Source organism: Dasypus novemcinctus, chromosome 14 (assembly GCF_030445035.2).
Source record: "Dasypus novemcinctus isolate mDasNov1 chromosome 14, mDasNov1.1.hap2, whole genome shotgun sequence".
In the NCBI taxonomy this organism is placed as follows: domain Eukaryota; kingdom Metazoa; phylum Chordata; class Mammalia; order Cingulata; family Dasypodidae; genus Dasypus; species Dasypus novemcinctus.
The window spans coordinates 76852069-76879938 of record NC_080686.1 but is presented as its reverse complement, the minus strand read 5'-3'; the positions used below and the strand labels follow the sequence as shown (position 1 = coordinate 76879938).

At 32.7% G+C, this 27870-nt stretch overlaps 1 protein-coding gene across 2 annotated transcripts in view; it reads left to right on the top strand.

Annotated features, from left to right (window-relative positions):
* CSMD3 (CUB and Sushi multiple domains 3) overlaps positions 1-27870 on the top strand; it is a 1328729-nt gene that overhangs the window by 264229 nt on the left and 1036630 nt on the right. For both annotated transcript variants that reach the window (XM_058275930.2, XM_058275932.2), the window contains exon 4: positions 8541-8735. In XM_058275930.2, coding sequence (XP_058131913.1) covers positions 8541-8735 — 195 coding nt within the window. The remainder of the gene's footprint in view (positions 1-8540; positions 8736-27870) is intronic.

Genomic DNA, 27870 nt, shown 5'->3' with positions numbered 1-27870 from the left:
TGTGATTTTAGTACAGTATGTTCTAGTATTTTCCAGCTCCCTATGTGTAAAACATGATGGTCATAGCTGTTGACTCTTGCTCTCATTCTCTGGTTTCTCTATAGTGGTTTCAAATGACTTTTTTCCACTATCCTTCTGCTGTTTAGAACTGATAGTGCAGTGGCTCCAGGTAAACTTAATTCAGTGGTGACTTCAAAAGAGGTCACTCAAGAAGTTCAGCTTGAAACCTATTCCTAGAAATTGTATTTAATCACTTTCTGCTTAAATCTTAAAAAGTGATTTTTATTTCTGGAACTGATGATATCTTTGACACTGGAAGTGGACATTAAAATAAAAACCTGAGCTATATAACACTGCTTTTTGTTCAGAAATGGGTAGCAAGGAAAGCCATAGTGTGAATTGGAAAGCTGGTGACTTTCATTGTGCTGTGGCTAGTATTTGGTGAAGTCATTGTGTACGATAAAGTAGAGGGCAGACCACTAGAGCTCTAGCTCAAAAGGGGGAGGTTAATAAGTGCTGTAAGTGTGCTGCCTGTTCTCAGCTGCCTTTGGCAAGGTTTTACAATAGAGAAGAGTTCAGGTGTAAATTGACCAGTGTTCAAGGAGAAATTGAAGGAAATAGAGTCTAAAATTGCGGTGACTTATACGATTTGTAAAAGTTAGCTATATCTGTACAGCAGGGGACAAGAATCCCCCAAATTTCCTAACAAAGGGTAGAGGGCTTCCCTGAGGCAAAAATCAGATAGACATCATTCCTGACCAAGATACCCCAATCAAAATGAGAATGAGAGATGATTAAAGTAGAGAGGTTTAGAAAAAGGGAGTTGGGGGAATACAGTGTGGTCACTGGTACATGGAAAAAAACTAGAAGCAAATGCGTCAATTCCTAAGAAGTTTTTAGGGGGTTTTATTGTCAAATAAATCCTTTACTCATCTGCAAAACTCTGATTATTCAATCCTTAAGGCAATTTTCAAACTCCAAATCAGCATTAGCAAAGCCGATAAAGGATGCAAAAACTGGGTACCTGCAAGACTGGCTTACTCTGTCATACCTGCTTCAAATTTTGCCATTGAGAATATGGACAAGGAAGAACAACCCAGAAGACAACCCGATGGGACAACAGAGGGCAAAAGACAAAGGAGGTCCTCCTAGAGAGCAGAACCAGAGTCTGCTGGGGCAGGAGGTTCTTCATAATTACTGCCAACAGGATTTATTCATTTTCTTGACTATTGACTGTGGAATATTCCCCTTTCTCCCCTCCTCCCCATGGGGATTTTTATTGTAATCATCCATGTTTTGCTTCACCATGTTTCTGGTCCATGAGTAACCACAGTCGACCTTGATAGAAGGGAGGGAAGTTCCTTTCTTCAGTAACCTCTCTTTCATTGCCCAGTACCATGGAATGCAACATTTGTGGCAATCCAGCTTCACTATGCAGACAAAGCCTAGGGGATGATACAGGAGCAAGATGGAAAGAACTTTGGACCCTGGATGACTTGAGGGCATAGGCCAATCTAGCCTATACCATTCAGGGACTCAAAAGGGAAATAAACTACAATCTTATTTCATTTTGGGGTCTTTTGGTAGGGGCTACTTAGAATTTATCCTAAGACAGCTAAATTCAAGACTCTCCAAAGTATGACCCTAACATTAATTTCTAAAGTTTCATTCTATTTCCACATGTGGATGATATTCCACTTAAAACAACTTGTTTTGCATATTGCCCTTGACCACATCTTGTACATTCCCCTCTCTGGACTTGCATTCATGTGATTTGTTTTAGATTCTATTTTTGACTACCCATTAACTAAATTCCTTTTTAAATAAATACATAATAAGAATTTTTTTTCAGTTTATGGGATCAGTTTTATCATTTAATTGCCAAAGGTCATACTACACAAGTCTTATTTCATGAACTTTCTATCTAACTATCTTGGTTAGCTGCATTGGTAACTAGACAGAGTACAAACAAAAATACAATATTGTTTCTCATAAATTCATTTTAGGCGGTAATGTTTATTTTGCAAAAATAAAAAGCATGGATATTTTGAAATTAGAAGGACATAAACTCCCTGTTATTTGCATATCAAAATTATACATCCGTTAACTTCTACCCCTTGTTCTACATTGTATGAGGGATCATCTACATTTTATTTGACTATTAGTCTTAATCTGACTCTCAAAACTTTTATCTTCATTACCTATGTGCCCCATACCACCAAAACATAGCAGAATGAGGTTACCTGGATAGCGTAAATGTTTTATATTTTTGGTTTTACCCTAACTACTCTATTGTTTCCCATTTGCTTCCCTTGGAGATATAATCAGTCATCCTAAGAATGTTTCTTAATTAAAATAATTGTGACAATATTATTTTATCCTCCAATTGCTTGAAATATATTTTAATCTTTGAATATTTTAGGGGACTAAATCAATTTATTAATTTATATTCCTCTTAGGCAGATTAGTTAAAAGAGTAATAATGGTGTATTCTCATTTCTTCTCAGGCAGCCAACTGTATACTCTCTAAAATGGCTTCTTTTTCATTGTAATAATAAGCCATTATTCCCTTTGATTACTAAATCTGTACCTTTTGTTGCTTCAAGATGGCTTTGAAAATGGCCAGCATGCCTGTGAGATAGCTTAGGAACTATGATTATGCCTAAGAACTGGCTTCTTTCAAAGAAACAGAATCTTTGATTCTGCTTTGAATGGCAAAGCTATGTAATTTTGCCCTTCCAAGATCACGTGTTACCAATGTGGTCCTGGGCTTATTATGACTCAAATTAAGTTCATGATATGATTTCAGTGCTCTTCTACTTTTTAGGTTTCACTCTATTATTTTGTGTCTAAATATTTAATTTTTAAAAACTCAGTATGATGAACATATTTTATATATTTAATTAAAGGAGATAATTCAATTTATTTAGCCATTCTTTTTTGCTTGTTAACAATATAGCACCTACTGTGATAAGGTTTTAATACTCAAAGATGAATTAAATCTCCTGTTCTCAAGATTTTCACAGTCTAGCTAGGAAGGAAATGTTTTGAGAAATAAATATCATTCAGTTATACATTTTGAATGACAAGTCCATGGGGACATGGTATAGCAATTGTGATTCAAGATATTTATGAAATATTTGGTCAAACCAAAGTCCTCAAGTGAATTCTCAAACTATACCTTCTATGACCTATGTGAATGAAGTGCTTCAGCATCTTTAATACAGGAGCATTTTGTTCCATTAAACAAGGTGGAAAATGTATTTGTTAATAAAATGTTTTGAAATCTCAGGATGAAAAGTATTAGGTGCAAAACATTTTGATTTAACTTGATGTTATGCTCTCCTAAATTATTTTTAATCATCTGGGAAATAAAATCCTGAGATTAATTTTTTGTAAGAAATACAAACAACTTGATTTTACATCCCTTAGTAGATATAATTTTACAATGTTAATTGATCTCAGCAGGATCATGCTTCATCTGTTTGAGTGAATAATTATGCTATTCTGTAGCCATGGTATCCATTATCCTTTCATTCAATTTTTTATTTGAATTTTCAAGGTCAGATTTTCTTTCTGATATTTTATAACACATCTTGCCTTTCAAAACTATCCATGCATGCTCAACAAATTGAAGAATACATTTTTCAGAGGCAAGTTTTTTAAAATAAGTTTTTTAGTATAAATCACTTTGCTATTTGTAAATTGTTTGGTAGTTTTTGTTGAATTTCTCCAAGGAAATCATCAATAAATTCTGTTTTCCTATAGTCCTTTATATACACTGCCTAGCAGGATTTAAATTGTATTTTATTGTTTTCCCTTTATTTTAAACTTGTCTGTATTACATTAAGATGCAAGATATCAAAGTTAATTTTATAGCTATTATTCCTTACATAGTGCTTGATATATGATATCTCTCAATGGATGAAAGAATAAATGAATCTATGGCATCTGTAGGGAAGTTTTGTGATTTTGCTTATATGGCTTTTCTAACAATAGTTGATAGGAGACTAGGAATTTCATTTATGATTTGGCGAGGCACAATTTAATTTTATCCTTGACCATGTTACTACATTTCTGATTAAGTTGAAGATATTAGGATTGATTTAGCATAGTTAATTAACATTTAATGGCGATTTTATACATATGATCCTGCCTCTAGTAGATCACAACTTAACTACATCTAATTTACATGTCTCAAATTCAAATTGATTGATAATAATAAGGTGCAATTTATTAAGCTAGTAATAATAATAATAGCTGCCATGTTACTCAACATATAAATGACTTTCATAAATGTTTCATGTAATCATATCAAAAGCGCTGTGAAGTTTGGTATTCTTATATCCAAATAGTCTATGCATACCTCATTTTGGCTAGTCATATTTTTGAAAATTAATTTTGATGATCTTATTTAAAATAATTACACATATTCTATATTATAGTATTAAATTAGTTAACTCACATGGTATATATCCTGGATGTTTATAAAAATCTTCATTAACATATATCTTTAAAGTGAATATTTTCAATTATTTGCTTCCAATTTCAATTATTTACCTTCAATCATTCCCTTCTTAACAGCTTACAAAATTCCCTAAACATTTAATGGTAGAAATCGTTTCCCTTTATATTTATGAGTCTATACATTACTACAAAACCTATCTTTTCTCAATCCTTTAGGGATATTTTTTCCTCATTCGAGTTTCTACTGTACCACATCCATAAAACCTGTGTTCATTTTATTGCCAAATCTAATAACTAATAAGTCACTTTGATTCTTTTACTTTTCAATTTTGAATATAGTAATTACCCTCCTCCCATTTTTCATCTCTAGCTAACTCCTGATCCTACTTCAGTTCTCAATTTAAATTGTACTTTGTAGATAAATCCTTTCCAATTCCACTTAATCAAGACTGTTTCCTCCATGAAATGCTTTCATTATAACCTATATGTTTTCTTTATCCCACTTTTTACATTATAATTAATAGGCTATATTCATTTAGTTATGTCCTTTGGTCAACACCAAATATAATCTCTACAAGGGTAGATCATACCAGTATTTTGAAAGAGAAAGCATTGTTCATGATACATGTTTAATAAACACGTAATGAATATCTTTTTTTCTTTTCTGATTTTCAAGGGTAAAGGAGCATGCAATTTTGAATTTATCTGAGGCTTTTAAACTAGAGAGAATCCACCCTTTCATTAGTTGGATGTCCTTGGGCAATTTACTTAATCTACCTGACTCTCAGTTCCCCTTTCTGTACAGTGGGTAAAGTCATAGATGGTTGAGTATTTAGTGAAATGCAAGTGGCAAAGTGTCTAGAACAGAGTATGGCACAGAGTATCAACTCAAACAATGAATACTGCTAGTTTCTCAAATTGTGAACTCTTAGAAAAATAAGGGGGATGATTCCTTTAAGTGGTACATATCACAGAGCAATGTGAATGGCAACCTTTGAGAGCCTTTGATGAAGAAATTTGTTTCCATTATTTACCAAATAATTTATCTTACTGTTCTCATTTGATTAATATTGGTGTGTCATTAAACTCTATCCTATGTAATACAATTTTAAGTTTTGGATATATATACTGTGGGTCTTTTCCAGGAAATTTTATTGCTGTAAGTATTAACAACCCTTTACTCTTTAGAATGGTTTATGTTGTCCAAAAACATTCACATTATTTGATGATAACTACAGCATATATGAGAAGAGAGAATAAATGAAATAGCATCTTTCAGGCAGAAAATAGACAACTTTAATGTTAGTCAGTTGAAAGTACTCCCTCATCCACACGGATCCCATTATTTAATATCAGATATGAATTTGTCAGATTCTATATTTGTCCTATTTTAATCTCTTAGACCTTTTGATCAATATATTATCATCCTATTCTGGTGAAAGATCATTTTAGGTTATTCTGTAACTCTGCTTTTGGACATAATCATTTGCTTCAGAAACACAACTGAGGTGATGTGCAGAATGTGGTGAACTTGTGTATACATTTGTACTTATGTATTGCTTAGATCTCTATTTTTCTTAAGAAAACCTTTAAAAAGGTAAAACAGAATCACTCCTTATCATAAATACTAATTACTTCATGTAAGTTCATATTATGGTTTATTGTACATATTCAGTTTATCGTCATTTTCCCCTGAAATTCAAATACTTGATTGTTAGTAAAACAATGTCTAAAAGTTCTTCTAACCTAGCTATTTCTAAAACTCTTTTATTTACTAAAACAGTTAATGTAATACAAAGTTTGAATATACAGCTGTATTTATTTTTAAAAATCAACTTTTTTTCCGGGCAATGTTTCTTTGTTCATTTAAATCAAAGTTAAATCTGAATATAACAATTATTTAGAGCTTTATTCTCTGTTTCCTGGCTCCCTCCTCACTCCTAACTGCTTCCTATGAAATAATTTGGAAACGACTTTCCTTCTAGATATATAACATTATGATAATTGAAGTCCTGACCTTAATTATTTTTTAGGGAATAGGGGAGAAGAATGAATTGATTCTAAGGCCACAAGTGGTAGTTTCATTAAAAGTATCTCCTTTGTTAAGGGAATTGAATTCTTATTCATTTTATCAAAACTTATTAACCTCACGGTCTCTTACAGCAAACACTTCATCTATTTATCAAACGAATTTTCCAAAAAGTAAGCATTTCAAAATAAACTACTGCTCATTTCAAGAGCAATTTTTCAAAGAAATGCTCAAAATTCATGAGCAATGAATGTGTTGTAAATTTTCCTTGAGATGTATTTATAGCATATGCCTTTGAGAAATAGTAGAGTGAAATATTAGGGATCATTAACCTTGGTTACCAACAGTTTAATAGTTTTCAAATGTTAGTTTATGATGTATTATTAAATGCTGAGGATTCATATGGAAATTGGTTATTTATGGAAAACATTTATAATTAGTAAATATTAATTAAGTTCTTCACTTTCCCAGGTTTCAGAAATCTAAAATAATGAGTAGTTTAGAATCAAAGTAAATACTTTCGCTCTAAAATATATTAAAAGCTCTATGGATGTTCTGTCTTCAATAAATTTTTCATTTTATTTTGAATTTCATCAGTGTTGTTGTTTTTTTTTTTTTCTGTAGTATTGAAAAATTTATAGAGTGAACTGAATGTAATTTTCTAAAAACCCCAAATTACTATAAGTCCATTATGAATAAAAAGACAAAATTTCATCTCTGTGTACAACTATTAATGCAAATTAGTATCCATTGTATTTATATAGTTGCAGACATATATTATGAACATTTTATTATGATATTTTTACTTAAAATTGTCACTGTTATTTTCAATATTGCATTGGTTTAAAATTATCTTGATATAAAGTAACGTAACTTATTAACTAAAAAACAATGAAAGATATCAAGGCAAATGGAAACATATTTCATTTTTGCATTGAAATGCCTTTTTTTAACTTTTTATTTTTCAGTAATTTTAGACTTGTGAATAAGTTTCAAAATAGTACAGAACTCCTGTATACTCTTACTCAACTTCCCTTAATGTTAACTACTTATGTAAACAGAGTATAATGTCAAAAGTAGGAAATTAACATTACTCAAATTGGAATACATTTTAAACCATTAATTTATTAGTTTGTATATTATTAATTGTTATTAAGAATATAATAGGAATTTTAGGAAAATATAGGAAAAAAAGAAAATAATTTGCTTGTAAACTCACTTAAATATTGTAAGTTCTGCTATTTTGAACTATTTTTAAAAATTATCTTCTTACCGTTAGCTCATTTAAAGTGAAATGGATTTTCTCTGAAATGAATATTAATTTTTGAAGTCTCTTACATTGGTATGCTTGCTTACTTTAAAGCATCAATTAATAAAATAACAAGGTAATAGGTAAAATATACTTATGCATCAGACATTTTCCAATGTGTTATATACTGTTCTAACTAAAACTTTATAACCATATGCACTTATTAATATAATTCTTATTATATATCCAAAGTTAAACAAATAATAGTGGCAGGATTCTAGCCCAAGTCTCTCTAACTTAAAAAAAAATGTCCATTTCCCACTGCAACTAATCTTTTTCTCAATTAGTTGGAAAAAAAATAATAGTTTCCACCTGAAATGGTTTCCAGAGAAGTGCTCATGGTGTAGGTTAAGTAATGGGAAGGATATTGATTAAACTAGATTTCCTTAATGCTATGTTATTAGAATAATAATCACGAAAAGTTATGTAAATGCTATGAACCTCAGGTTTACTTACCTATAACATATGAGTAATACTGATTTCAAAGGTTACTATGAAGATTAAACAATATAAAATATCTAATTCTTTAGCACAAAGAATGATACATAATACTTAGTAAAATTTAGTTTCTTTCCCATAGTTCTCCGTTATATGTATTGAAACAAAAGACATTTTCTTTTTGTGACTTTTAAAAGGAAAAAGGGCATTCATATCTCTATATAAGTCTTATAAATCTACAACATCAAACTGCTTATTAAATTAACTGTAAACTCTCTTTTCCCCCTTTTTCTATAGAATTGCAGAGTAGCTCTTGTGGAAACCCAGGAGTTCCACCCAAAGGTGTATTATATGGTACAAGGTTCGATGTTGGGGACAAGATCCGCTACAGCTGTGTAACTGGATATATACTCGATGGCCACCCTCAACTAACCTGCATAGCCAATTCAGTTAATACAGCTTCATGGGATTTTCCTGTTCCCATCTGTAGAGGTAAAGATACTGATTTTATGCTGATTGAATATTTGTTTGAAACCATCGAAACATTTTAAATGTTAACATTGTATACAATCATTACATTTATGAAACATGTTTGTTGCTTGCTCCTTCGATAGAATCGGAAGTTTAAAAAATATATTTATGTGTGTATAACATATACTACATGACGTGTATTGAAAATACTTTCTAACTTAAGATATTACCTGTGAAATTAAATAGAAATATGCATCTCTATATACATATTTAAACATATTTTTTAATATCTCTATACCTTCATATTTATATTAGAAAAGCATATGGAATTTATGATGTTAAGAAAATTATTTTCATGGAGAAGGATTTATTGGATCTATATATCTTTACAGAGTTACAACAGAGAAATTAGCATGGGAATTTGTGAGGTTAAAAACAGAAAATACTGCGCAGTTTAGTATAGATAATAATAAAGATTATTTGTAATCTGTGGAAAATATAATAATATATTAACATGGGTAACATTAAAAGAACAGAGCCTAGAAGATAGTATATGTAAAGAGAAAAAAAAGGCTAAATACACAGATGAATCCTTCCTGCAAAAATTCTGGAGGTTATCATGATTTTCTCTCTCGACTTTATTTCCTAAAAAACCAAAAGGTAAATGAGTTGTACCATATTTGACATGTGTTTTTGTAATTCTTCTATGGATGGGAGGTAGAAATGTCAAACTGCTTATGTAAATAAATGACGTCATAGCTTCCTCCCAAACATGTAGCTGCAAATTCACGCATTAGGAATACCTGGATGTCAGAAACCACTAACTTCTTATCCCAACTTTGAGACTGTGTGAGTTACCTTAGTCAAATCTTATCAACTCTCTTAGTATAATTTATCTCATTTAACCAATGAGAACAAAAAATTACTCCATTTTTTGTTAGGTAAGATAACCCATTCCTACCACTTAGCAAAGTATCTAAAGTATATTGGCATTCTTTCAATGTTAATTTGCTTTCCTGCTGCTGCTGCTTCTTATACAACTACTACCACTACTGTTGCTATTACTAATGCTACTGCCTCTGATGCTAAACTGTGATTACTATGGCAGTTTGAGATTATTTATCAATCCCAAAGAGAGACAGATTATGTTTGTAAACTAATCTATTGCTCTGGGTGTGATCCCCTTTGTATTAAATTCAGTGAGGGGCCTGTGTTACGTTTACTTGATAAAATCAATTTAGGGCTTCTGATTGGCCAATGTCAGTAAGGTGGAAGTCAGGTTGAGTCCCTGCCCCCTTGGTGAGCTAATATAAATCGACAATCACTTAAGAAAACTCACGAAGAGAGAGAACTGTCATTTTTGATCCTGGGGGCCGGGGGAGAGATGAGCCATTCGCCTGATAGTTCACAGCTGACTTTGGGAAGAAAGCCTACACTGATATAGAAGGCCCAGAAAGGAACAAGGCCTGTGCCAGGAGAGAGAGAAGCCCGAGAGACAAAGTCCTATGCCAGCCAGCAGCTGAGAGAAAGGACGCCCAGAGGGAAGGCTGATCACTTGCAGAGATTAGCGACCATCTTGCTTCAACTTGTGTAACTGACTTTGGTGAGAAAGCAACCATAAGTTGGGATTCTTAGGGCTTTGTAACTGTAAACTTTCACCCCAAATAAATACCCTTTATCAAAGCCAACAATTTTCTGTACTTTGCATCAGCACCCCTTTGGCAGACAAATACAACTACCAATATTATTTATTCAGTTGAGCACTTACAATGTACTATGTATTTTATAGACATAATCGTAATTCAGTTTCACAGTAGACTATAACACTGATATTCAGACTATATTCAAGTTCCTCATCTAGACATCAAGAACTATGAAGAGTCTATGATTTTACTCTACTTGCAAGTTTGCCATGTTTTCTGCCCATTTCTTGGATGATGGTAGAATAAACAAAACTGGATCAGGGTTGAAGGACAGTTTATTACTCAAAGCAGTATCAGGAGCCAGAATATCAGCATTTGTGCTGGTTCCCCAAACAATGATTCTCATAGGATGACATGAAGAGTATGATATGATACCTGGATACATCATGGGTCATATTACAGGAGAAGGAGGAATCTTGAGCTTAAGAAACATGAGTCTTTTCCAATAAGCAGTAAGCAAGCATGCCTGCTCTTTCCTCTGGAGGGAACATTACATCTCCCCAGGCTGTAAGCATACTTGCCCTTTGTTCTGTTGGAAGTCACTGTTTCTATCCTCCAAAGCTAAGATAGTCTGGAATAGCAGACTGCAAGAACCTCTGCTGACATTATTGCAGAAACTTCAGAATTCCATGAGGAATGTCTCCTAACAGTAAATAAGGATTGGGGGTGAATTGAGGGGGCAGTGCCAGGTTTGAACCTATTTGTGTCTGATTCCAATGCCTGAGTTGCTAACCATATGTTCACACTTCATTAAAGTAATTAGCATCTTTCTTTAAAAAAGATTTATTATAGTGTGAGGGAAAGGAATTTTATACATGAATCTGTGAAAAGACATGTAGTTATTTCTTAAGGCATAACCCTCCCTAAAAATCAAAAGAACTTGTTAAGCTACTTAAAACCAGATACTTAAGAAGCATTTTGAAGGAGTTTCAATGGAGCATTCTGAACACTACCTGAAAATTATTCTCCATCATGGGGCTGTTTTTTCCTCCATCTCACTGGTCCTTTGAACAAATATTGTATTAATTTGGAAACTATTTATTTATATTAATGTGAAGAGATAGCCAGAAATACCAAAATCAAAGTGCTGTTATAGTTTAATGTGATAGCATATATATAATGCCAGGTACATACTAAATTATTAGTGTTAGCTCCATTTTCCCACTTTTCCTTAGCACATCTTACCATTCCCTTCATAAATAGAGGGCATGTAGTCAAAAAGGACCAATTTGAAATGAATAGTATGAAGTACCGGTATCCGAGTCTAACCTTAAAACAAACATTTCTATTTGTTGTTATTTGTTGTTGTTGTTGTTGTTTACCAGAGAGTATATCCTACTTCCCTACTCTCTATTTCAAAGTCCCTTCAGGCTATTTCCTTTGACTTTCACTCTCACCTCTATGGATTTTCATCTAAAGTGTTTTGGGAAATACCACCTCCTTTACTTCTGCCTGCCAAGTTCACTTTTTCTCCTCCTCAGCAATAATAAGAATGGATAAATGTATTCATTCAAATGTAATTATTAAGGATCTATCTGTGCAAAGCATTTTATCACCTGCTGAGGATCAACAGATGATTGAAAAACAATTCCTCCTTTAAGAACCCACAGTCTAGTGGAGCAAACTATAATGTAATCAAGCAATTACAATAATACGTGATAACTGCTTTAATAGAAATATCTGTAGAGTATGCTGGGCAACTTGATAAGGGAGGTATTAATTTGCCTCATTTGAGTGGAAGGAATGGAGGGTGGTGGGGGTCTGAACTCTTTAGGAGAAGATGTGAGCAAGCACTTGCTAAAAATTCAAGACCGGAAACAAGAACATTTTGAATGAGACAATAATTCATTTAGAAAGTACGTGTTTTACTTTCCAGCCTCAAAAGTGGTTCTCATAAGTTACTAATATTCACTGACTTAAAAGTAAGTCTATTAAGTCATACTTCATAGAGCACATGATCTAGATTTATCTCCCACTAGTAAAATTTTTATTAAAACTGGAAGAATAGAGGAGTGTAGTCACACTTTATGTGGTTGTATTCTGTTTGAAAGAAAAGATAAGAGATTACCCAATCCATGCTTGCCCCCCTCAGTTCTTTGTCACTTGATGGCATACTGATTCTTTAATTTATAACTTTGCAGGGGGCTGATAACTCTGTAATGATCTGCTTATTGCTTTCCCTGGAGTTTACAGAGAATCTCCCCTTGATGAAACCCTTGATTTTAGAGATTTCTTTTGATGCTGCCTAGCAATGATAGTTTAATTAAGAAAAACGAATGCCACATCAACCTAAAGGGTACGGTGCACAAGTTTTTGTGTTTGTTCACAGACAGGATGAAGTTTATTAACACCATCTGCTAGTATTTGTAGAAGGCAACTAACTGCCTGGTGCTGGGCTAAGCAATATCCTATAAACAGTGAAACCTAATTGCTCTGCTCTACTGCTAGAATGAAAGTACCTGACACATATGCCTTTTCTGCACACCCCTCCTTTGATATACATTGCCATGACATTTATTCCCACTGAGCCTTGATATGTCCTCAGAGTCCTTCTCAAGTCAGTGTTTCCAACACTCCTGACTAATTATAAGCAGTTGGAAAACATGGTGAAATGGATATGCCATACCTTAATTATTCTAAAATGTATAATGATATTCCATATTCAGAATGGCATTTTAATATGTACACTCTAGAGCAAACTTCCAGAATTGTATGTGAAAGTGGCAAATAATTTAGAAGGCTACAAATGCAGCTAAATCTGGACCTACATTTTTAAAATCAATTTGATGCAAGGATTTGCATATTAAGATTTAAGAAGGTAATCATATAAAATTGAAGGTTGTATTAGGGGTGAATGAATTTTGTATTACTATGAAAATTGTAAAAGAGTATTATGTTAGTTTGATGATTTGATTTTATTACAGTCAAAAGTAAAGCTCTTGGATTTCATCTAAGGGTTTAGAAAAAGCACTATTCAATGAAGGGCATGATTCTGCAAGACGTTGATGAACTTTATTTTGATCTGACAGGTTAGAACCTTGGTAAGACAGGAATGTCAGTGATGTGGATGGTATATATTCAATCTGTGCTATGTGACCTATACCAAATATTTGACAGTACAGATAAGATGAAAGCCTAATGAGGGAGCGGTTCCTCTGACAAAACAAATATAAATTAGCAATAAGGAGTGAAAAGGGTCTTCCAAGTTTTATTCTTGTAACTAAGACCTCCTTCTCCTGCAACATTGTGGAGAAAAAGGCTAGTGAACAAAGAGCAGTACCTTATTTGGTCAGAACGTAATTTTATTTTCCTGTTAAAAAACCTTGATCAAGAATTCTATATAAAATTCCAATACCAAAAAAATTCCAATACCCAAATATGTAATAATTAGGCTGAATAATTAAAGACATTTGAAGAAAGGGAAAGAGGAGAGAAGCTTTATTCAGATGCATGTTATACCAAAAGGCCTCCAAATAAGTAGTGATTTCTAATTAGAGGTTAGAAGTTAAAAACCTAGTAACCGGTATTTAAAAGAAACAATTCTTGTAAAGGACACATTGAGATTGGTGTGAGGGTAATAATGTAAGAATGTTTATTGCGATTATTTGGCCCATGCTCAGTACTCTGGAAATCATCTAAAAAAGGCATAAGGAAACAGAAAATGCCATTTATTATATGTATACTAATCTTAATTATACAAGCATAAATCCTGAGATGTGATATTTATAATACACTACATAAAGAATAGACATGATTATTGATAAAACCAAAGCTAAAAAATGTAAACAATTTTTTGCTGAATTTAAAAACAAAACACATACATAATGTAGTGCCATGTTTAAGTACTTTGTAGTGCCAAATAGCACTTAAACATAATTAATAAACTGCAACTTGGAAAAAGTAAAATATAACTGATTTTGAGCTTTTCAGTACTAAATCAAAAAAAGTCCAGCCACTTCTATTCCCTATAACATGACTTTCTACTGTTTATCTTTTAAAGTTAAAATCTATAGTGCCTTTTTTTTAAATTTTAAAGTGTGATTAAAAGAAAACATGTTCAACTGCCTTCTCCTTTTTTTTCAAATTCACCTTAAAGAGGGAAATATTTTATTGTAACCCCTTGGATCATAGGGAGAACAGCATTAATGATAAATTGCTCTACCCTGAAGAAACAACTCAAATTCACTGTTGAAAATCAAGTGTCATGAGCCACTCATTATGAATTTGTTTTGTGTATTGGTGCTTTAATTAGTTTATTTTCAAAGATGTTATTTTAAACATTGTCTCAGGAGATGTTTTTAGCAGACTTTGAGTTTCTCCACTGCATTTGCCATTATTATCCGAGCAATGTTATTTGGACATAGCCTCTTCTTTTCATTTAATGCTATCATTTCACATGAAGTGATATCATCTCTTTATGTGAAAAGCTATATTTGGTCCTGATGAGGCAAACAATTTGTGCATGCCTTTTAATGAACAAGCAAGTTAAGTATGAATCATTTGATAATAGGGTTATATTATCACCTCACACAGCCTGCCAGCAAAATTCCAGTGATGCCAGGCCACAAAGCAGAATTTACAATGTCACGGGTCACTAGCTGCTTCTTCCTCACTCCCTGAAAACGCAACTTTTCCATCAACAATCAGGCCAGGACTCAATTGCCCTCTCATGTACCCTAATCTTGTTTGTAAAAATACATTTGTGTGATAAAATGATGAAAATGGCCTGATTAAATTGTTTCAGGAGTATTTAGCATAATGGAGTAAAGGGCACATTATTTGTCTTTCAGGGCACCGATTTGTGAGTTCATTTACCCTTTTGCCACGTATTACCTGAGTGTATTATATCTTATGTAAAAAAGTAAATAGTTAAATTTATCTCAGAAGGTTATAATAATTACAGAGATTAGGCTAAATGAGATAATATTTTTTGAAAATATTTATATAATACCTGGAACATAGAGAATGCTCTGAATTTGGTAATTGAATCTGAATATGTGTTTTTTTTTTAATTATGTAGAAATACCAATCACTTACTGCACTATTTATGTGTTTAGCATATTAAAATATCATTAACAGTAAATATATTATTGGGGCTCTGATATAATGAAGAATGTTTTATAAACAAGAGAGTGAAGAATTCTGGGAAGCATGGACTCTGGATTAATAGAACCCTTGGTTTGCTTTTCTGCTCTTTCTCTGAGAAGATGTAGAACCTTAATATAAATAGTTAACTTCCTTGGCCTGAGTTTTTCTTTGGTATGGTGGAAACAGTTCAACTACTCTATAGTTTTCTCTACTGAGAATTATATTAGATAATATATGTAAAACTATATATAATTTTATAGATAATACATTAAAAATATATGTAAAATACCTAATCCATTGTATTTGACAAATAATTACTACCTTATTTCTACCATTGTCATTGCCAAACAGAAGAACACTCTAAAATATACCTGCAATGATATACTTTTGAATATGACAATGGCATTGAGATATGAAATATTTGAACAGGATGCAGAGTTCCTATCAGGATATCTCAGTTCTAGGATCATACAGGTAAAGAAATTTGTTGTTCTGAGACTTATAATGGTTAAGGAGAACTTTAAGCCCCACATTAAACTAGTAAATTAGGGTGGGATCAGCAATTGTTTACCAAGAATAATAGAGTATGTCTGAATTACTCATTTATGGAAGTTCTCAAATGTGAAGTATATTAATAAATAAACCGATATCTACTGAAAAGTCACTATGTGTGGGGTCACAACTGCTAAAAACATTGATGGATAAATCACACCTTTGGACGTCATTAAACTCATAGTCCACTGAATACAGGAATTCTGTATTTAGAAGATGATCATATAGGTGACCTGCAATATTGCCCAAATGAGTGTCCTCTAAATCCATAAAAAAGATAGAATGGCACTATTGTATAAGCCAGTAAATACTGGCTTTTCATGTATTACTTATTTTCAGAGAAGAAAACCAAAGCCTCTTGCTCTTGCCATGTAATTCTTCTCTGCTCTGCTATTGCAAGTAACAATCAGTCAGGTCTTTAATATTTAACTCACACATTAGTTCCCACATTTTGTATTCATATGCTGTGGGTTCCTCCATTCCATTTACTCAGTTTTTCCCTTTCCATTATATATATATAATAACTCAAACATTTGTATTGGTTTATTTCGTTGTCCAAGTTTTTGTTCCCTCATCCAGCTTTCTCTTTTTTGGAAACAAATCAATTTTTGGTTTCCTCCATTCCATTTACGCAGTTTTTCCTTTTCCATTATATGTATATAATAACTCAAACATTTGTATTGGTTTATTTCGTTGTCCAAGTTTTTGTTCCTTCATCCAGCATTCTCTTTTTTTGAAACAAATCAATTTTATTGATACATATTAATAAAGCATTACAACCCATGCAAAGTGTGCAATCAATGGTATTTGGTATAATCCCATAGCTGTGTGTTCACCTCCTCTTCAATCATTATTAGAACATTTTCGTTATTTCAATACTGATAATAATAAATATAAAACAGACAAACAAGAAAATTCCTCATCCCTCAGTTTCTTTCTGTTTCCCCTGCCGTACATAGCTGCTATTTCTGGCTGTTTTTGTACAATTATTTATTTGTTCATTAAACAGTTTTTTTGAGTTATACTCACATATCATAAGATCTATCCAAAGTATATAATCAATGGCTTTTAGTATTATCACAATGTTGTACATTCATCATTTCAAAAATATTTTAGAACAACTCCATTACTCCTAAAAGAAAGTTTCCATACCCCTTCACATTCTTTCCCCAGTCCTACATAACCAGTAATCTAATTTCATCTTCATAAATTGATTTATATTTATATTTTATATAAATGTAATCATACAAAATGTAGTACTCTGTGTCTGTTCTCCTTCACTTAGTATAAGGGGTTTTGTTTTGGTCTGATCGTAACGTTTTATAGTATTAACCTATATTTGTTCAGCTACAAAGAAAAATGGTCTTATATATGCAATTTTACCCATATTCATATTTCACATATTTACATTTCACTCCATAATATTCTATCATGTGTATACACCACAATTTGTTTATCCATTCATCAATTGATGGATACCTGGGGTGTTACCAAGTTTTGGCAATCATGAGTAACACTGCCACGAACATTGGTTTACTGAAGTCTATTTATGTCACTGCTCTCATTTCTTATGGGTATATACCTAGCAATGGTATTGCCAGGTCCTATGTCAAGTCTATATTCAACTTCCTTAGGAACTGCCAAATGGTCCTCCACAGTGGCTGTACCATTCTACATTCCTGCCAACAGTGAATAAACATTCCTATCTCTCCACATCTTCTCCAACAATTACTGTTTTCTAACTTTTTAATAGCAGCCAGTCTAATAGGTTATCTACCATTCTTATTTTAAGCTAATACATTTTTTGACCAAAATAAGACAGTCATTAAATCTGTACATTTTAAAAATTATATGTTATAATAATATGGATATTGTTAATAAACAGGTATTTTTTCTTAGTAGAATGACTTCCACTTCCTTCTCTTTCTGTGAATACATAGAAAAATAATGATGATGTACACTTTGAAAATCAAAGACAAAAATGAGGAAAAGTCTTCTTTGTGTATGCCTTTTCTATTTAATTTTAAACCATGTTTTTATTTAGATGTGTTTATCTGTTATTCAAAACTAAGAATTAAAAAAAGCATTTGTTCTAAATCAACATTTACATTATTTGTAAAAAGTTTATATTTTTGAAAAAACTTTATAACTAATAGTTTCATAATGTTGCTCCCAAAATAAAAAGATAATTTCATAAACATTAAGGAATAGTCATTTCTACAACTAATCTATACTCCACAGAATTTAGAAAGAAGGAGAAATTATTTTTTCATAGTTCTTAAAAGTTTATATAGGCTTATGACCTAAAAAAAAGAAAAAGAAAAAGATGGAACATACTTATTAAAAAATATATTGAAAAGTTCTATCTGAATCCCCTGTGGTGAAAGCAACTGTTTAATGTTAGGAACCTTGAAAAATAGTCATCAAACGTCCTGCTAAGATACAAACTCAGTGACCCATAACAATGACCATCTAGTATTTGGTTGCTCTTTGTAAAGACACTACTCCAAAGATGAAGCAAGAAAATTTAGGTTAAATGAATAGAGGAAGGTGAGTGGAAGCCCACCAAAGACAGTCATGCCATGTGACATGTATTTTAGTGCACTAACACATGTGGAAAGTCCCTTGTTTATTGTGCCAAGAAAGCACAGGGAGAAGAAATTTTTGGGGGGGGAGTCTAACTGGAAGGTCATTTTATAGGAGTCTGGAAGGTCTGACTGGGAGGCAATTTTTGGCCTTGGGCTCTTACTTTTCTACTCAGATTTGTTGTTCACCCACTAAATTATATATTTATATAAATGATGTATGTGGCTAAGCCATTCACTGATGAAAGATCTTCCATATAGTTAATAATATAGTTAATAATGGATGACAAAATCTAAATGCTGAAACTTGGATGCCTTCAGAAACTCTACTTTTTGGACTATTGCTTAGTGTACTTGAAATCTAAAATCTTTCCATCATCACTTTCCTTAGGCTTTGCTCAATTTCAGACCTAATTTGAAAGAATAGAAATATAATTTTCTTTTTGCCATATAATTATTATGTTTTGTAAACTTACACTGAATACCTTAATCCTTGAAAAAATATTTTTCTATAGTTTTTGTAGTTTTATTGCTACTAATTCCTTGTATTTTTGAGTGAAGTAATTTTTTTGATGTTACTGCTCTTTATATTTATTGAAGTTGCCATAGCATTAAGACTAAGTTGGCAGAATGTCATTGCCATTTTGTAAAAATTAAGATTTGCTGACACCAACACACAAGGCTTTGACTTTCACCAGCAAAGCTCCCTTCTTATGAATTTCTTCCTCATAGAAGCCAATTCCAACTCTATCTTTACTTTCTTACTACCCCAAATGATCTTTGCATTGAGTCATTACCTGTGTGTGGTTTCTTGCCCAATAAAAATTTCAAATTACTGTCTTTTTCACCAGCCAAAGTTTTACTTTACCATGACTATAAAATTTTACATGACTGTATATATTCTACATGACTAAATTCATTTGCTGCCTACACCTAGAAAGTACTTTTTCTATTTTCATCCATTGAAATATCTTTGAGAAAATGTTTGATAAAGAAAGAAAAAACAAGGAATGGTTACTATGAATAAATTTTATTCAAAAATAGTGGCTCAAGAGAGGTTGTCTAGAATTAAAGTATTTGTATTGTGTGGTTTGAAAAATATTAAGACTCTTTGTAGACTAAGTCTCTATGTAGAAAAAGTGGAAGGAGAAAATTTTATAATCAAGAGAGTAGGGAAGAAATTATAATATAGTAAAGAACATAGGTCCTGAAGCCAAATTTCTTGGATTCAAGCCCTAGCTTCACCTTTTACTAGCTACATGACCTTGGGAAATTTTACTAACATCTCTGTGCCTCAGTTTCCCATCTACAATGTGGAAATGTAGATAGTTCCACTCTGGAGTATGGTTTTGAAGATTAAATGGGTTATTGTATTCAGAGGGTTTCAAAACTGTCTCTTACCCAAAAGTGTTCTCATTAAATGTTAGGTAGAAGAAGTAGGGAAGTAATAAAATTTGATCATATCAGTTATCATTCAATTTTCTATGTTGATATTCCCTCTACCACCAAGACAAAATTCTCAACTGCTTCTGATCTTCTATGATATTTTATTTTTACCTTACTTGGAGAGTGAGGCAGAAAGGTCTTTCTTATTCTTTACTAGCATATATTTATTTATATGCATGCTGAATTGAATAAATCTAGAACTGAACCACTCAACTACCAGGTTTTATGCTATGTCAGATGATGAATCTTTATTGTTTAAGCCAATTTCATGTACATTTTCAGCTATTTTTTAATAAGATCATCGAAAGTGGTAAAACTACTGATGAGTCTGATGCTTCTGAAAGCAAATATGGGTCTTTTTAAACTATTACTTATCATGAAAAATCAAGAAATAGATTAGTTAATAGCATTCAACATTCATATATCCAATATCTGCTCTATACCAAATATTGGGGATACAAATTTAAATATGACACAAACTTTGCTTTCAGTGAATTCAAAGTATTATTCATAGAAACAATTACCATCATTTGAAAGTTACAAAGACTTTGGAATCTTACAAAATTGTTACAGAAAATGGTTTTGGTTTACTATGTCTTTCCAAATCCATTGTCACCTTCGGTCGGTGTTTAAACCTCCACTGCCTCAGTTTTGATATCTAAAATGAGAAAATTCATAGTACCTAATTGGTAGGCTTATATAAAGGTCAAATGAGGCAATTCTTATATGAATACTTAGCATTAAGCATATAACATGATAAGGACCTAATATTAGCTATGCTATTATTGTAGAAGTCGAGAGAGGTTCAATTATTTGCATATAGAAAGGCCAGGACTCAGGAATAATTTTTGGGAAGGAAAAATGATTTATTTACGACCAGCTGGGCTTGGAGGTTCTCAATCCAAAATCCGAGTCCCAAACAAGATTTTTGAGTTCCTTTTATACAGAAGAAGGGCCAAATCGTTCTTTGTTTTAGTGCTCAGTAGGCTTGCATTAGCATATATCTTCCACATCCTAGGTAAGCTTTTAGCATGGACTTCAAACATTCTAGATAAGCTTTTAGCATATTTGGTTTGCATTTTCCCTGAATATTTAAAGTTTATAGAGTTTGCATTGATAAACTGTTTCTCCAGGACTGGAGTCATTGCCATGGTTAACAAGGGGCAGGGCTGCAGCCTCTCACTGTCCCACACTCACAGGTCAGGATACATACAGCTAAGGTTATCTACGAAAAGACGAACACCTCCTACCCACAGCCAACAAAATTTAGAAAGAGGAAGTAGCCCACATCACTATTATGGTTGAAAGGCAAATAAAATGTGTCTGAATTTTCTTCCACTACTGTGTAGTACAAAATGGATGCTTCACATCTCCCACCTATTGTTAATCATATCTCCTTTATAATGGAATTGCCTGAGCAGCAATTGCCTTGGACCTAGTACCACATATAGCTTAGTTTATATGCTAAGGAAATGACAGGGTGGGGTCAGCGACAGCTGCAGCCTTCCAGTTGGGGATCTGAGCCAGGTGGGCAGATGGGAGGGGCAGGAAATTGATTCAACTGTGTAGGTATTGATTCCATTATCTTAGGACGCTGGAAGCCATCCCTGAAGAATTTCCATGATTGGTAATGACTGTGCTGTACCAGGAGGGTGATGGGGTTCTGACCCCATCTAGAAGCTTGTACTTGAGACCCTCCCAGACCTTCCCTATGTGTCTCTTCTTTTGGCTTCTTCTTATTTGTATTTTTTTAGTATAATAAAAGTATATTTGTAAGTATAACATTTTCAGTGAGTTCTGAGTCATTCTAGTTATCCAATCTGAGGGGCAAATTCAGGTGGGAACCCTTGAATTTGAAGCCAAGTGGTCACAAGTGCAAGTGTCTTTGGCCCCTTAACTTGCTAATGCTGATTAGAATGAAATAGATTGAGTTAATGCAGTATTTGGTGTCAGAATTTGCTGGGGAAGTTGAGGAAATTTTGATATACTTTATAACTTGTCAATGAGGATTAAGCCCAACATCACTGATTCAGACCATTTAGGATTCATCCTCTGGGATATCTGTGAATGCCCAGAAGATAGAGTTTAGAACACACTGCAGTCGGCCCTGGAACGCTGTGGCAGAAAGGTCATCTTTGGATTCCTTCTGAGACTGTCTTTCCTTTCCCATAACTTTTAGCATCTTCAGAGCCTAGTCTATTCTGATTCAACATCTATCCCCTGAACAGCAAATGATTCATGGATCAAATTTCAGATAAAGTGTTTAAAGATAAAGGTAAGAATTTCTAGTGAATGGTCAGAGAACAAAGGATTTATAATTGCCTGGGGGAGTAGATTATTCAATGAGGGTGATTTTATTGCTTCCTTCCTTAACACTATTGAGTAATACCAAAAAGAAAACGTTTCAATTCTTTAGAAGTCATTTGTCTCTATAGATTCTTCTAAACTTTAACAAAATTTAACTTTAGATTAAAAAAGCACATAATAGGAGCTAAGTTTCATTTTTATTGTGTGTGTGTATGTCTCTATGTATAGAGACACTCAGTTAGGTCCTCGGGAAATTGGTATGTTTCAAAGAATGCAATTCTTCCTTTACCAACTATCAAAAAGGTGAATAATTCCTAGTTTAAACTTCTGAGTTTCAAAATATAATCTATTCATGGAGGAGGAGTTAAAAATAAAGTCAAAGATGGAAAAAAATTAAGAAAATATTGAAAAAAATGTAAAGACCCTTAAAGTATTGTTATATAAAAGCATAACTGACTACCAGGTTTTAAAACAATATGACTGAACAACTTAAGTTAGCCAATAAGATTTACTAATTAAATATTTTTTTAAAATACCATCATTCCAACTCTTCCAGCTGAATCAATAGAAATCATCTTATATGCATTAATGAGCCTTGCCTTTTAGGCAATCATTATTTATGGGAATGTTGAACAAATTTGCTGAGACTTATCTAGATGATTCTGTCAAAAAAATTTAGTAACATCATTTTTCATGTTATAAATCAAATTTTGATTTCTCAAGTTATTCTCCTGCAAAAAATTGTCAAATTTTATGCATAAACCATAGAAAAGTGTTAGATTTCATAGCTTCAAAGGGCACTTATTTCTATCAAGTTTGTGTTTACAGAAAAAGCAAGTTATCACCCTCACCTGCAGTCATTTACAAAAGTTTCAATTACCATCATCTCTTCACTCTCTGACATATTACTTTTCTACTGTTATTTTTCCTGATCACCAGTGGCTTAAATAGCTTATAGGATGTGAAGTTTTTATTCTATAGTTATTTATCAGCTGGCAAGAGTAGTTAACAGAGGCCACTCCCATTGTTTTCTATCACTGGAATTATAATGTAATCAATTATATCTCAAAGAGTTAATCAAGAGAACTTTAAGTGTGTTTTCTATTCTTTTGTTGGGACAAATTATTGGTAAGGAGTAGTTTAATCATATATTGAGAACCTTAGTCTGCTCCATTGATTTTTTTCTTAAGTAAATTTAGGCTAACTCTTTCTACCTTTCTGTACAATTCTGTTCAAAGGAGAAATGACAATGGACTGCTAAGGAGATAGTTGACATAAAGTGATATCAGCTTAGCAAAAAGGCAAAGGCTTAAAAATATTACAAATTCTTGATAGTCTTCATTGTTTAATATATAAAAATTAGCTAATATATGACTTGTATTAGAATAGGTTAGGTCATATGGAAAAAACAAACAACTCCACAATCCCAGTGGTTTCATAAAATGAAAGTTATTTTTTTGTTCAGTCTACCTACCTTATGTGAGCTGTCATGTGGACTCTCCTTACCATAGTTCCTTGAGAACTCAGGGAAGCAGAGACCCCATCTCAGGACAGATTTGCTTGGCTGCTATGACAGGTGTAAAAAAAAGGACAGACAGAAACCATACACTGCCTTTTATTATTTTGAAAAGGAAGTGCCAAAGTCTGTGCCCCTGTACATTTCATTAGCTAAGACAAGTAACATGACTATACCAACTTCAAAAGAGAGTAGGAAAATGAAAGCCACCATAAGTCAAGGAGCAACAGCTGAGTATTCGTGAACAGTTAGTCTTACCACATGGCTTCAAAGAACAGGCATTATATCCCATTTTCTCAGCTGAAGAGGCTTGTCAATATTTGCCAAAAGGCTAAGGGATCTCAGAGGCTTGAGCAATGTGACTCTTTAGAAAATCTTCCTAACTTTAAGATATCATTTGACACCATCTTCATTTCTCTCCATCATTCTTTTTCCTCCCAAATATATAATTGTGTCAAAAAAGATTACAACTCCAAATTTAAGAACTGTTTTCTATACAATTTGGTTTTTATCAAGTGTGCCCATTAAAATGAATTCTGATAAAAATCTTTTCATAGTGTAATATTGCATATGATGTGCCCAAAGTAGATTATTGAAAGACTCCTAAGCTTAGGTTTGCATTTGGATTCAGGGATGCTCTTTGACTTTTGAAAAGATAAAATAGCACCACCTGTACCAATTTTTTTTTTTTTTCCTAAAATGAAATGGGTAAGTTTCATTTGAAAACCATTAGCTCAGAAAGGGCCAATACAAGTGATGATATCCAAATTTATTCTGTTTTTCTCTTTTTTCACTTGATAAAAGTAAAATAAAAAGCCTGAAATAATCTATGGGGACTTTCCCTTATGGTACTGCACTCCACTAAAATTTCTTTTTATTCCTGCCCCTATGCTCATTGTAGACTCAGTGATATCAGTCTTTCTTCCTAATGATTTTTTTTCATCTTTTGTCTGGAAGTGTTGGTATCATGTAGGTTTAGAAGAAACTTGGCTTATCCAATCATAATTTTCAGCACACTTAGTGATGCCAATATATTTTCTGCCCTAGATATTTATGAACAAATAATTTCTGTGTGTCTCCTGCCTCCTTTTCTTATTTACTTGGAAATGATTTCACAATTTTCATGATGAAAGGTGATTTATAAATATATTCTAAAGAATTTCATTTTCCCAGGAACCTCACTAGAGCAGAAATGTTATGGTTTAAAATTCAGAACAATGCTCTATTTAGCATTGGAACTTTTCAGAGAGTAGCATAAATTTGATTTCCTTGCTTTTCTCTATGTGGTAGCCATTTTTACAGCTGTCACAAAATTAGATTTAATTCAGCATAGAGATGTTATGCATTCACAGAGTGCTGTGCTTATAATACATGTCTCATCCTCTGAAAATTTAACTACTCCTGCACTTTGGGTATCCTCTAATATAATGAATGCAAACATAGAAAGCATATGAAAGTTAGCATTGTTTTTTCAACTGCATCACTATAAATTCTTTTAAAGCAAATACATGTAAGGACCTTTAAATAGCAATAATGCGTAAGGCTTGTTTTTAAAAGTTAAATATTTTGGCACAGATAAAGTGTATCACATGAAAAACTATACCACCTTGTAACTGTTACAGATTGAATCATGTGCTGCACAAAGGACAAAAATATGTTCAAGTCCTAACCTCCCATCCTGTGATGTGAGTCTATTTGTAAATAGGAACTTTGAATCTCTTATAAGTTGAGGTGAGTCCAAACTGAACCAGGGTGGTTCTTAAACCAATATAAAAGGAATTCTTATAAGGAGGGGGAATTTGGACACAGCTGTTTTAAGAGACAGATGGGAGGAGTTAGAGAGAGAGAGAGATAGCCATGTGATAGAGACAAAGATTGAGGCAAGTCATCGATCGGATGAGACACACTTCAGAGAAAGCATGATCTTATTGGTGCCTTGATTTTGGACTTCTATCCTCCAAAACTGTGTGGCAATAAATTCCCATTGTTTAAGCCAAGTATCTGTGGGGTTTTGTTATTCCACCATCAAAGACAGTAACACGTAGAAATTTCCCCAATTTTATTCACCTTTAGAGGAATTGAAAAGAAAAAAAATAAAAGAACACTCAAAAACTGTGGGTCTGACATATTGCTCACTTGCAGGCTGACATGTTAGCCTGCCACAGTGTCATCACAGATGCTGGCAGAAAACATGAGAATCATAAGTTAAAGGCAAAAAAATGTATGAATCACAACAGAGCAAAAAAGTTTGAGGTTCATAGACAAATCAGTTTCCCTTGTGCAAATTGCCATCTAAGGAACACATGGCAAAGTGAAGAATCCCAGGCAGACCCTATGTGTGCAGTGAGATTGTATATAGTGGAGAAATCTTGAACTTCAGAAACACCAATCATTTAAATGGGAGGTTCTAGCAAATCTCCCTAATCTTTGTACCAAGGAGGTATTATTTTTATTATCCTGTTCAGGAAATCTGTCCTGTGTTCTAGAGGGAGGTATATTCCTGTCATCCAAAATTGTTATACAAACATCATTTGAAAGCGAATCCAGAACAAAAGCTTATGTCTGTGTAATGTAATAAAATGTACCATTGTTTTTTCATCTGTATCAATATAAATTCTTTTAAAGCAAATACATATAAGGACCTTTAAGTAGCAATAACACATAAGGCTTGTTTTATAAAGTTAAATATTTGGGCATATTTGTCTTACTGGTGTTTGAAACAAAAGGAAAAAGACAATAATATTGATTGTGTCTCTACTTAAATTTTTGATATCTTGTTCATCATAGGAAATTCGCATCAAAATTCGCATTATTTAAATTTGCTTTTAAAATGGTTACCTATAACATATTTATCTTGATTACTATATTTTCTGGTGCCCTCAAAAAGATTATAGCAAATCTTATTACCTAACTTACCTGACCCTAATCCTGGCCTTGCAAAAACTGGTAAAAGAAGTGCAGAAGTGCCATGGAAAAGTATCTTCTATCAAACACGAACTATCTTATTGCTTGGTTTTGGTTTCAAAATGAATGTAACAGATTATCTTAAATCCCATTCAAAAGGCACGTTTGTAATGAGCATCCAAACATTATCTACCTTTTATTTTTAAATAGTGGCTGCAACTTAAATATTGTATTGCTTGCCTAACTATTACTATCACAAATGTGTAGAAATACAGTGTACTACCTTGTATAATCATCTGATTTCTGCTATTTGTCAGATTTAATCAGTTTGTGATATTGAAAAATAAAATATCTTAAAACATTTCTAAAAGATTAGTTTTTAGATACATCACACTGTAAATCATAATTCATACTGGGGAATCTAAGAAGTTTGACAAAATTTAACAGATTAAGAAGGTTATCAGCTGTTTCCAGGACTTTTAGTAAGTAAAAAAATAAGTGGAACACAAACTCCTTAGCCTCTTGCATGATCATGAGCTCTGGGGCTAAGCAATCCATATCTACTTTTGGACATTTGTTTTTGTGCATCAATAATAATATGGTTTTGCATTTCTTCCCAAGACCCTTTACAGTGGGCTAAGGAGTCCTTATAATTAGTAGTTAAGCGTATACTTTAAAAAAATTTATTGAAGTATATCACTCACGCATAAACATACATAAACAGTAAGTGTATAGTAATAGTTGTAAACTTACAAAAGAAACATATAACATCATAAAGGACTATCATAACTCACCTAACCACCAATTCCTTTCATTGTTGTTGGACAATTTTAACTAATGATTAAAGAGCATTGTCAAAATATTACTGATAACCAAAGTATTTTCCCCAGCTTACCTAATTATTGTTATCTTTATATCATTTATGTATGAACATACATAAACTATAAGCAAATAGTAAAAGTTGTGAACTTACAAAGCAAACAGGCATAATATCATACAGGGAACCCATACATCAACCCTCCAACAACACCTCGCACTGTTGTGAGATGTTTGTT